Source organism: Pseudophryne corroboree, chromosome 9, assembly GCF_028390025.1.
Source record: "Pseudophryne corroboree isolate aPseCor3 chromosome 9, aPseCor3.hap2, whole genome shotgun sequence".
NCBI lineage: Eukaryota > Metazoa > Chordata > Amphibia > Anura > Myobatrachidae > Pseudophryne > Pseudophryne corroboree.
This window is the reverse complement of record NC_086452.1, coordinates 426,164,011-426,176,427: the sequence shown is the minus strand read 5'-3', so window position 1 is coordinate 426,176,427 and position 12,417 is coordinate 426,164,011. Positions and strand designations below refer to the sequence as shown.

Sequence of the window (12,417 nt, the reverse complement as noted above, 5' to 3'; positions counted from 1 at the left end):
CTCACCCCAGCCAAAGTTCTATATTACAGTGAAGTTGGGGCATAGAATTCATGTTAACAGTAAACGCACTGCGCTAAAGAACATAAACATGTCACGCGTCAGCGTTAGGTTGTGACACCGTAACCCTAGAAGTGAGCCCATGGCATGATGTAAGTGATGTGAATTTTACCCCTGGCTCTTGTGTCACCTTTGTTTGGGAGCAATCAGTGCATAAGCCCGTATGCAGGCACATACGCCTCTTTGTGTTCACCCGCCCCCTATCCGTAGGCGTGGTATACTACTAGTTACCTACAATCACTTAGTTCAGTCCGGGCCAATTAATTTAGTAAATTATAAGATGAGGGAAGGCTAATGTGTAGGATAAATGCTACTGTATCTTCACAGGTATCATCTGCATGGATCGCCTGGCAGAGATTCTAAAGCTGGTAGACTGTGACCCCATGATCGTCAAGGATGGCAAATGGGTGGTACAGAAATACATTGAGCTGCCGCTCCTTATCTTTGGCACAAAGTTCGACCTGCGCCAGTGGTTCCTGGTGACTGACTGGAACCCGCTCACCATCTGGTTTTATCGGGAGTCTTATATCCGCTTTTCTACACAGCCATTCTCTCTGGAGAACCTAGACACGTAGGTTAGCTTGAAGTACTAATCCCTACCTTAATACACATTAAAAGAGAACACAATAGGGTAAAACTTAACACGCAGACAAACAGTGGCAGTTGCTCAATCATTCCTGGAGATAATTATATATCAGGTGCTAGAAAGGGGGAGGGGTCACAAACAAACAGCATACAGAGAGCTTTACAAGGAAAGGATTTAGGAAAATTAGTTCCTGACAAGCTGAATAACAGCACACAGTGGCGGCAGCGGCTGCGAATACTGATCCTGGGAACCCCAAAAGACCAGAGATAAATGCAATTTATGCAAACAGAGAATTATATCATAGTGTATGTCAATAGTTAGACCACATCTTATATTCAGGACATAGTTTTGGGCACCTCACTGTAGTAAAATAGGAAAACTAAAGAGGGTTCAGTGTATACGACCTTGTTACTCAAGGTAATGGAGGCCCACTTGTGACATCAGGGGTGTATTAAGAAAGGAGGGTGCAGTCTCTGTCCGGGCCCTTTCCTCTCTAACAGGTAGCAGCAGTGGCATTGGGCGGTGCGCAGGTGGCCATTTTCCTGATGATTTACCCTACTGCGCATGCACAAAACTCTGGGACAATGGTCGCCGTGCCATTTTCCTGGAGACCTGCACACCACCTAGTGCTCAGAGTCACTATCAATGCTGCGGGACTCCAGAGAAGTAAGTACTGAAAAAATGGGTGCACACACTGCACTCATTATACTGTACATACGCCACTGGTAATAGATTGCAAGTTGTGGTCAGCAGCGAGATTTGCACAATGTACAGATGTGTCCTCACGTACTGAGTGTCTGTACACCATACGGCGCAAGACGCCCGAGTGTGACTGAGGTGCTCTGAAAGGAGCAGCATACCGGATTTTTCTTTACATTTTGAGTTTTAGTCGCACCGCAAAAAGCCGCTCACAGCACCCCAGAGACGCCAGGCTGCGACTGTAACCGCACAGGAATTGGTTTTACACATGTAGTTACAGATAAAGCACAGCGGAGTTCAGCATGAGGTAAAGACGCAGCCGCTCGCATCAGAGCCCTTCTTACACAGATTTAGACTCATTCGCACACAGATGTACAAATGTTGCACACCACATTGATCAGAGTAAGCTAGCAATACAGTGCTATCGCTTCTATGTGTGTTAATATACACATTTTGGGGTACATTTACTAAGATGGGAGTTCTATTTAAAATGGGATGTTGCCCATAGCAACATGTTGCTCCCCCCACTCTCGTCGCCACTGGAGAGGGGCTATTTAGTGCGACTGAAGCAACAGTAACAAAGGACACATCTGTAGCCTCCGGATTTTAAGTGACAACAGGCACTTAAAATTGCTCAAAGGCAACACCAGGTTGGATTAAATCTAGCAGGATATTACATTTGGGCCAGCAAGTGTAAATTACAATGAGAGGTTCAAGAAGCCGGGTTTGTTTACTTTTGGGGATTTTTTTTATTTTATAGGTATCTAGCAAATGTGTCTACATTTTGTTTTGGGTCATATACAAGAATTGTGTAATATAATGTTGACTCACAGCACCTTATAAAGGATAAGCGGTCCCACGCTCGGTATACCCCATCTGAGTCACCCCTGTCTGTCTGCCCCTTCCCTTTAGAATGTAAGCTCTCACGAGCAGGGCCCTCTTCCCTCATGTGCTTATCCTTTTCTTACTTTAATAATCCCCAACTGCCCAAATTATGCAGTTTTTTGGCCACCTTGATACTTATCCCAGTGTCGTCTACTGATGTAGTTATGCTTAGTTACCCTGTACTTGTCCTATATTGTCTTCAACTGTGAGTCGCTGTTTTCCTGTTTTGATTATGTGCATATGTACTCTGTAATTGGGCGCTGCGGAACCCTTGTGGCGCCATATAAATAAAGGATAATAATAATAAATTAGAAAACAGGAGCACAGGAAGGGGTCCTGGTTACGCTGCAGTGTATCTTACCACACTAACAAAATGTAGAATGGGCTGGATGCTGTTCTTACAAGTAATGGATGATCAAGATTATGCTGGGTACACACTATGGGGGTAATTCCAAGTTGATCGCAGCAGGAATTTGGTTAGCAGTTGGGCAAAACCATGTGCACTGCAGGGAAGGCAGATATAACATGTGCAGAGAGAGTTAGATTTGGGTGGGGTGTGTTCAATCTCCAATCTAAATTGCAGTGTAAAAATAAAGCAGCCAGTATTTACCCTGCACAGAAACAAAATAACCCACCCAAATCTAACTCTCTCTGCACATGTTATATCTGCCTCCCCTGTAGTGAACATGGTTTTGCCCAACTGCTAAAAAATTTCCTGCTGCGATCAACTTGGAATTACCCCCTATGTGATATCTTATTCAATCAGTCAAACAACATATCGCATAGTGCATGGACGGGTGTATACAGAAGATAGGTCTGTGAAAGACTTCTTTCACAGACATATTGCGTCGGGTCCTGCAGCACAGCAAATGCGGATATATCGGTATATCTGTACGGTTGACCCAACAACCACCCTATATGCCTGTCCAGGAACTTGCGACCATCACATCACTATCGGTTCATGAGACCAGACATGTCGAGCACCATATTGGTAAGTGTGTATGCACAATATTGTTGGATCAGTCGGCACATTGGGCCGGATGCCGGCCGACCGATCCTACACTCAGGTGTGTTCCCAGCATTAGAGCTTGTGAAAGGGTTGAATTCAAAAGACCTATATCTTTCTTTCAACCTATGTTCAAGGGTTGCGCTGAACAGCATGGTCTCAGTGGAGCTCCTCAAGATTGAGTTCCTGTTAGATTACGTTTCCAGATTTCCCAGTTTGGAGGGAAAACAGGACACACATGACAGCGGACAATAATAGAGTGGAAGGTAGACAAAGTGTAAATTTGGCATAAAACAGGAACTGAGCAATGTAGGGCGCAGGGAAATTGTCTATGCTCGTGAGATTGAGATAAAATGATCAGACAGGAAAAGCAATGAATCAGGCACCACCTAATGACCCATCAAGTGGTCATTTGTATCAATCATTAATATCAGAAACTGGATTCTATCAGGATCTAGATAGTGGTCCAGACACGGCCAAGTCTGTAGCCAATTGTATGGCCATTTCTTAGCCAGTTGAACTTGAATGTGGGCATTATGGCAAATAGCTACGGTGTCATGCTGGGATTTAGTACAACCACAAAGACAATAATAAAGAAAATAATTGACTATATGCTAAACTTATTCTTATAGGGCCTTCTGCAGACCTGCCAGGATAAAAATCCACCAAGTATAATGCAAAGGCATTATCATGAGCCAGAAAACAAATGTGACATTAGTAGGAGGAGACCATATATATTGGTGGGATGTTGGAAGGGTTTAAGCCAGGCATGTCCAAACTGCGGCCCTCCAGCTGTTGTGAAACTACATATCCCAGCATGCCCTGACACAGTTTTGCTGTCAGAGAATGCTAAAGCTGTGTCAGGGCATGCTGGGATGTGTAGTTTCTCAACAGCTGGAGGGACGCAGTTTGGCCATGCCTGGTTTAAGCTATATTACAAGCATATAACATTGTCGAATATTGCCCCTTCAGCTCTATCCACTTATGCAACAACTCCATCCAAAAGAATTTTGAGAACTCCAGGAGTCGCCACCCACAAGTGCCTGCTGACAACATGTGGTCTAGCAATCAATTCCAGGAACACCTCCAGAGGTTGGGAGAAAAAAAGGCCTGGTTGGAGATCATTGTGCCGGGGATGAAGGCGGCAATCATACACGCCATGCAAAGTACCCAGGATATAGTCGAGTTTCGGAAAAATAGCTTTGAGTTGTACGGAGCAGACTTCATGTTTGGGGAGAACCTTCAGCCCTGGCTAATTGAGATCAATTCCAGCCCCACAATGGCGGCATCAACAGCCGTAACCACCAGGCTCTGTGCTGGGGTTCAAGAGGACACCTTGCGTGTGGTTTTAAATCGGAAGCAGGATCGCAATTGTGATGTCGGCGCCTTCGAACTAATCTACAAACAGGTAAGGGTGGCACTCCAAAAAGTTTTCAACAACTACTGTTGGGAGATAACTAGGTGAGAAAGTGATGTTGAATAATGATGACGGTAGACTTTTATTTCATACATCAACTTGTGTTTTTATCGTAGGCTGCGGTGGACATCCCTCAGTATGTGGGGATTAATTTGTTGGTGGAAGGATCCACAGTGAAAAAGCCTCGTACTCAGAATAGACAACCCAATGGACTTATCAATGTTGGACTCACCCAACTGATCAACCAAAGGTCTCACTCCATGGTGCAGGACAAGATGTCAACTGGCAAGACTTTCGTTGGCAATCATAATACCGCCAAACACCCAACCATCCCATATTCAACAAAAAATGCATCCGGGCCTGCAAAAAACCCACATGCCCTGAAAAGGGCAAAGACTACAGCACTTGGCAAAGAAAACAAAGCAACGATAGACGTTAAGTGTGGACCTGAGAATGTGGAGTTTATGAGGCTTTCTAGCAAGTCGGGGGCCAAACACGTGGATGCAAAATTATTGCTACATAGAGCAAGCATGTCAAAGGCAGAAGTCATTCAACTTCATCCACATTTTCTTGCTGTTCCTAAATTGTGTCTTTCGGAGAAACCTCTTCTAGTAAAACACCTAGCTGGCCAAAGGGATGGTATGCTCCTGGACCTGAAGTTCTCCAGCCTCAACACTCCAGAATTGCAACTTTTTAAAAATATATCAAGAGGTAAGGAGATCTGTATTCTCATGGTGAAACGCATATACAACAGCCTCTATAAGTGGTGACGACAGATTTTACGGGGCTCTATGTATAAAGGATGAAAAAACCTTTTGCTAGCAATTCAGCTTGAGAAAGTAAGATTTTTTTTTGTCACCATTTGTTGTAAAGTGCTAAAAAAACAACAGATTTCTCTGTTATTTCGTTTCGCCTGACAAATCCCTGCAGTCCCCATAGGTTGCACAAATATTGGAAAGCTGCTCAATCAGATGTAATATCAGTCAGGTGCTAAAAGGGAGGGGTAATTCTGTGTTTTTTTTAGTCCCCATAGGTTGCAATGGGGTTTGTGCAGGTCCAGTATTTATAAAAATAAGAGAAGCCTTCATTCTCTCATATTTAGTTCAAAACGTAATGCCATCTCTGTATGGCGTTTATGTCTGCTAGCATTGAAAAAAAGCAGGTGAACAGTTCTCTTCCGGCTTTCTCACTCCATTGGCTATTTGAACGAATTTAGGGTAGTTTAGATTTGCTGAATTCAAAAATGGAAATTGTCAAATTTTTTTTCAATTGGCTATAGGGGGTCATTCTGAGTTGCTCAATCGCTGCCGATTTTCGCAGCGCAGTGTTCAGGTAAAAAAATGGCAAAACTGAGCTTGCGTATGCACTGCAATGCGCACGCGCGTTGTACGGGTACAAACAGCATCATTGCTGTGCAATGCTTCTAGCGACGAATCCATCCGCACAGTCGATCGCAAGGAGATTGCCGGGAAGAAGGTGGGTGTCAGCTGACCATTTTCTGGGAATGGTAGGGAAAACGCAGGCGTTTGCAGGGCGGGTATCTGACGTCAATTCTGGGACTTCCGACGCTAGAATCACCGCACAGAATAAGTAACTACAGGGCTGGTCTTGTTTTGCACAAAATGTTTTTGTACCGCTCGGCTGCACATGCGATCGCACACTTGCAAAGTGAAAATACACTCCCCCGTGGGCGGAGACAATGCGTTTGCACGGCTGCTAAAAGTAACTAGCGAGCGATCAACTCGGAATGAGGGCCATAGTTCTTGAGATAATGGATACCCTCAATTAATAGACAACTTAGCCATAACTCTAGAGTTCTAGAAGTGAGACATACAGATATTCTTGTGCACTCCGCAATCATTGCAGAATATTCCCTTTCTATAAGTGGTCGGCCACTGTCAGTTGAGTGGTTTGCGTTGTCTATTGTGTTTTCTTGTTTCTCATCCGTGTAGCTCAAAAATTAGAGCCAATCTACCAAAACAATGTCATCTTCGAAGTCAACTGAGTTGGAACAAGCTTGAATGGACTAAACTGGCCACACCGATACAGATTTTATCAGCCAGTCTATTCGTTGTTGAACAAGCTAGCTGCCCTTTACTCGAGCAGGGCTGGTGCTAGGGTGTTCGGCGCCCCCTTGCAAACTATACATTTGCGCCCTCCCATACTTTACAAAGGTATGCCCCAAATGGGTGTGGTCTCACAAAGAAGGGGTGTAGCCACACAATAGTGCTCTTATCCCACACAGTAGCACAATCTTATTTACATTACACCACACGTACTAGTGCTGCTTATACACATAATGCCCCCAATAGTATCGCTGCTTATGTATAATGCCCTCAGTAGTAGCGCGCTTATGTATAATGCCTGCAGAAGTTCCACTTATACACATAATAGCTAAATACACACACATACACACACATATACACTCACAGCCTTTTCATCCACTTCTTACTTGATACACCACACATTGCTTACGGTACACTGCATATCATTTACACTACACATCGCATATTATTAGTATCATACAAGTCACACTGCATATCACTATGGTTACACATTGCACCACTAGAGCAGCCATTCACAGTGCATAGACCATTACATTTATTATACTACTAATGTCATTATTACACTGATCTAGATGGACACGTTTGTGATGGCATAACCGACTTACAGATTGGTTCATGTAATTGGAATGAAATACAACAGGGGAAAAACTAAGGATACACTGATATAGGGAAAATCGGGACATGCAAGGCTGCCACATTATAGGGACAATCAGCAGCTCTCAGTTATCTATTTTCAGCGTGTATAGTAGTGAATATGGATTGGAGCCGCTGCATAGCAGACCGTGGAGGAAACACACACACTGTTACCTCAACTACAGTACCTCCTATGCCAATAAGTAATGTGCTGGAGATTTGGGAACTTTCTCAGTCTTCCTTACCTATTACAGTAGTCTGGCTGGCAGGATCTGCAGCAGCCTGGACCTCTTTAGCTCTGCCCTCTTCGTCCCATTTAGCCCCGCCCCTTTGTCACGTTTAGCTCCGCCCCTTTTCTCCCTGGACAGGCACTGAAGATGATGATGTCGGGGGTAAGTGGAGCTTCAAGCTGCCGGCACTGCTGCCTGTCAAACTGTGACAGGCACAGCAGCTAGCAGCAGTGGGGACAGGGCGGCGCAGCAGCGGGGATGCAGAGCAGGTAGAGCGTCTCTTCTGTCTGGCGCCTACCTGCACTGTATCCCTTTGCTGAGCGGGTAGCGCCGTGCCTGCTCTTGAGCCAAAATTATTCTGTCAGGACGACAGGTCTGTGTGTTATTGAATAAAGGAGAGTACCAATCAGCCACATGGACAGAGGGCTCTGGTTGGTGTAATGTCAATGTGCCCACACACAGTGCCGTAACTAGACATTTTAGCGCTGTGTGCAAGAAACAGCATCGGCGCCCCCCGCTTAACGTAAACCGGCAGCAGTGCGCGCCACAGGCGTGCACAAAAATATATAGGGGCGTGGCTTCACTGGAAAGGGGTGTGGCCACAAAATAATACCAATTCATATAATGGTGCACAGTAGTTTCCATTATTCAAATTACGCTGCACAGTAGCGCCACTACACCAGGTAGAGCCCCTTTTATGGCGGACAGATTCACCTTTTTACACATTACGGCAGACAGCGTCCCCTTTTTACACATTACGGCAGACAGCGTCACATTTTTACACATTACGGCAGACCGCATCCCCTTTTTACACATTACAGCAGACAGCATCCCTTTTTTACACATTACGGCAGACAGCGTCCCCTTTTTACACATTACGGCAGACAGCGTCACCTTTTTACACATTACGGCAGACAGCATCCCCTTTTTACACATTACGGCAGACAGCATCCCCTTTTTACACATTACAGCAGACAGCGTCCCCCTTTTTACACATTACAGCAGACAGCATCCCCTTTTTACACATTACATCAGACAGCATCCCCTTTTTACACATTACATCAGACAGCGTCCCCTCTTTACACATTATGGCAGACAGCGTCCCCAAAAACAGACATAGGTGAAGTGAGGAATGACCCATATAATCAATTACAAAATCTTACAAATAATTATTTTATTTTAATTACAGCAACAAATCATAACAGGTCACCACTCAAATTACAACCCAAAATTATATATACACAGTAGTTGATAGAGCAATTATCAATAAAACATATTAAGGTGTTCTCTGCACGGATTCAGATAACCAGTGACGTTGGGATAAACATTTATGTAACAATGTATTAAAAACAATAGTACATAGATAAATTATAACATATATTATAGAGAAATACATGGTGCAAGTGATATTGAAATGTCCATAATATGGATCACTATAGGCAGAATATTCTTTCCTGAAACAATTGTTCCAAATGCTGATATAGATGTCAGTATCAAGACAAAAATTGCCTGAGGAAGTGGCCCTAGTTTGGTGAAACGCGTCACAGCCGTTGAAGTTACTTTTTTTTTTTTTAATCCTTTATTTTATGCTGTATTTTTTGTACTTATATTTTGTGTTTTTACATTGATACAGCTAAATTGCTATTTAGAGATACTTTGTGGTTGCTCCTGAAATGTATGGAAAATGTTTTCCTGAATTTTTTACGTGTGGTTTGTATTGGGAAATGAACCGAGATTATGGACCTTGCTGTAAAGCTTTGAATTTCTAGAATTAATCTCTCTGAATAGAAAGATCTGAAACTACTAGACCCTGATACTTGTGTAGGGGATTCTTTCAGCGCCACCCACTTTCCACAGGCCGAACTATATAAGGGGGGGCATTTCCTTCCTATGCCACTGCTGGAGGACCACACCAAGTAATTCATGTGCTCACAAAAAGGAGGCTTTAGACCTTGGCTAGAACATACATCTGCCAGGCTGATAAAAATCAAAAGCCCACCTTTTGTCAGCCATGGCTAGCACCAAAGCACACATGCCATGTATACCAACTTCGGTATCCGTTCACATGGTCGACCATGTTATGGTCGACAGTCATTAGGTCGACCACTATTGGTCAACATTGACATGGTCGACACATGAAAATGGTCGACACAGGAAAAGGTCGACATGAGTTTAACTTTTTTTTCTTTTGGGGAATTTTTCCATACTTTACGATCCACGTGGACTACGATTGGAACGGTAATCTGTGCCGAGCGAAGCGAAGGCACCATGCCCGAAGCATGGCGAGCGAAGCGAGCCATGCGAGGGGACGCAGTGCACTAATTGGGGTTCCCAGTCACTTTACGCAAAAAACGACACCCAAAAAAAAAAGTTTTAAAAACTCATGTCGACCTTTCATGTGTCGACTATTTTGATGTCGACCATGTCAATGTCGACCAATAGTGGTCAACCTAATGACTGTCGACCATAACATGGTCGACCATTCATACCGGAACCACCAACTTCAACATATGCTTTCCTGGGTGAACATGGTACAAGTGTGTCAGCCACCCAACCAGGTAGTAGCCTCTGCAGCTTAAAGATTCATTGGTTGCTAGTGACATCAAAGGCTTTGAAGTTGGTAGAATCGATACATTTTAACTAATGTTTACTTAACAGAAATGGGTTTAAAGTGGGTACACACTAGACGCTGCCGTCCCTGATCCCGTGGATTGGAGCGAAATATCGGGTACATTGTCTAGTGTGTACTCAGGTGGGTCGCTAGCGACATACCCCGTTGGCCGTGCAGCAGGGCCGATGGGAGATGTCGCTAGCGATGACATGAGCATGTCACGTTAGGAGCTGATTGGCCAGTACTTTATCGCCCTCCAAGGCTTAGTACATCTCTATAATGTTTTATCGTTCTATAGAAAAGTCAATTAAATTCCTTATTGTTGCAGGACAGTGATGGATAAAATGTGTCACCCTGGACAATCAGTGTTATGAATGTCTCTTTACTAAAAATGGATGAATGATACATTGCTTCTAAACTGTTCTTTACTCACCAGGGCTGGACTCCCTCCGGATGCCCGGCTTGTCCTGCAAGGGACCACCCACTCTGACCAGCCAACAAGCTACATACCACTGTTCCAAAGGTCCCCCTAAACCAATACGATTGCAGTTATCCAAGGGCGCAAGCGCCATCAAGTTCCATAATGACACTGGACCCCTCTCTGCCAGGGGAACCGCCCTTCTCACCACTCATGCGGTCAGCGACACAGCGCAGTGACTGTATTCTTATATCCGCCATTGTACACTGCAAAATAAAGGATGGTGCTCCCTACTGTTTACAGCAAGTGCTCAGATTGTGTCTACCTACTGATGGTGTTTATTTTATAACGCACAGACAGTAAGATTATTGTATTTATTCTATGATAACTAAGGAGGAAATGTACCAAATCTACTAAAGAGTGAAGAAGTGGAAAACAGGAGAAGTTTGTACAAAGTAACCAATCAACTTCTAGCTTGCATTTATCAAGTACATGCTATAAAATTGTAAGTAGAATCTGATTGGCTGCTATAAGCAACTTCCTGACTCTTTAAAACACCGTGCAGGTGTGTCCTCATACCATTGCTCAAGTCCCGGCACATTGCCCCTCTCTGTGCACCAGGTCCCGGCCTCTCAGCTGCGCCGATCAGCTTTTCTCGCTCCCAATGTTCCGTCGTGTTTCATCTGTGACTTTGCACGTGTTTTAAACCAATTCCTGTGCGGTTAGTCGCAGCCCAGCGTCGCTAGTATCCTGTGAGTGGTGTTTCGCTGCATCTGAGATGCAAATAAGATATAAGACTCAATATGTAAAGAAAAAGATACACCTCTCAGTGCATCTCAAGCACACCGGGTATTTCTCGCCATATGGCGTACAGGCGCTAGGTGTATGGGGGCACATCTGTACTCAGGGTCCCATCCACAGATAAAGTGTAAGGCCGGGTACACATTAGAACGATAGCTTGAAGATTTGTTATGTTGGAACGACAAATTGTGAAGATCGTCTAACGTGTATGCAGAATTGCGCGCTCCCACTGACAACACGTACGAGATAATTTGAATGACCGTGCTGCACAGGCAATCCAACAATATTGTGTGTGCGGTTGTGCATATTAATGAGGGGCTTATCGAAAGATCATCCCGCATCTCCGTGCTGTAGAGGGGGTGTGTGGCTTGATGGACCAATAAGAGACCACTATTATGTAATTACTGCTTCTTATTGGTCTCCCTGCTCACACCTCCTCCCATGAGGATAGTAGTGAGAGGGAACGAACACTGGCCCTCATTCCGAGTTGTTCGCTCGCTAGCTGCTTTTAGCAGCATTACACACGCTAAGCCGCCGCCCTCTGGGAGTGTATCTTAGCTTAGCAGAATAGCGAACGAAAGATTCGCAATATTGCGAATAGACCTTTCTTTGCAGTTTCTGAGTAGCTCTGGACTTACTCAGCCATTGCGATCAGTTCAGTCAGTTTCGTTCCTGGTTTGACGTCACAAACACACCCAGCGTTCGCCCAAACACTCCCCCGTTTCTCCAGCCACTCCCGCGTTTCTCCAGCCACTCCCGCGTTTTTCCCAGAAACGGTAGCGTTTTTTTCCACACACCCGTAAAACGGCCAGTTTCCGCCCAGAAACACCCACTTCCTGTCAATCACATTATGATCACCAGAACAAAGAAAAAACCTCGTAATGCCGTGAGTAAAATACCTAACTGCATAGCAAATTTACTTGGCACTGCGGACATTGCGCATGCGCAGTAAGCAGAAAATCGCAATATAGCGAAAATCGGCAACGAGCGAACAACTCGAAATGTCCA

General features: G+C 44.5%; 1 protein-coding gene across 5 annotated transcripts in view; it reads left to right on the top strand.

Annotated features, from left to right (window-relative positions):
- Positions 1-10,914, top strand: part of TTLL3 (tubulin tyrosine ligase like 3) — a 69,101-nt gene extending 58,187 nt beyond the window's left edge. For all 5 annotated transcript variants that reach the window (XM_063940975.1, XM_063940974.1, XM_063940973.1 and 2 more), the window contains 4 exons: positions 385-628; positions 4,206-4,641; positions 4,767-5,361; positions 10,627-10,914. In XM_063940975.1, the coding sequence (XP_063797045.1) occupies positions 385-628; positions 4,206-4,641; positions 4,767-5,361; positions 10,627-10,847 (1,496 nt within the window). In that variant the 3' untranslated portion in view covers positions 10,848-10,914. The remainder of the gene's footprint in view (positions 1-384; positions 629-4,205; positions 4,642-4,766; positions 5,362-10,626) is intronic.
- Positions 10,915-12,417: the final 1,503 nt, after the last annotated feature.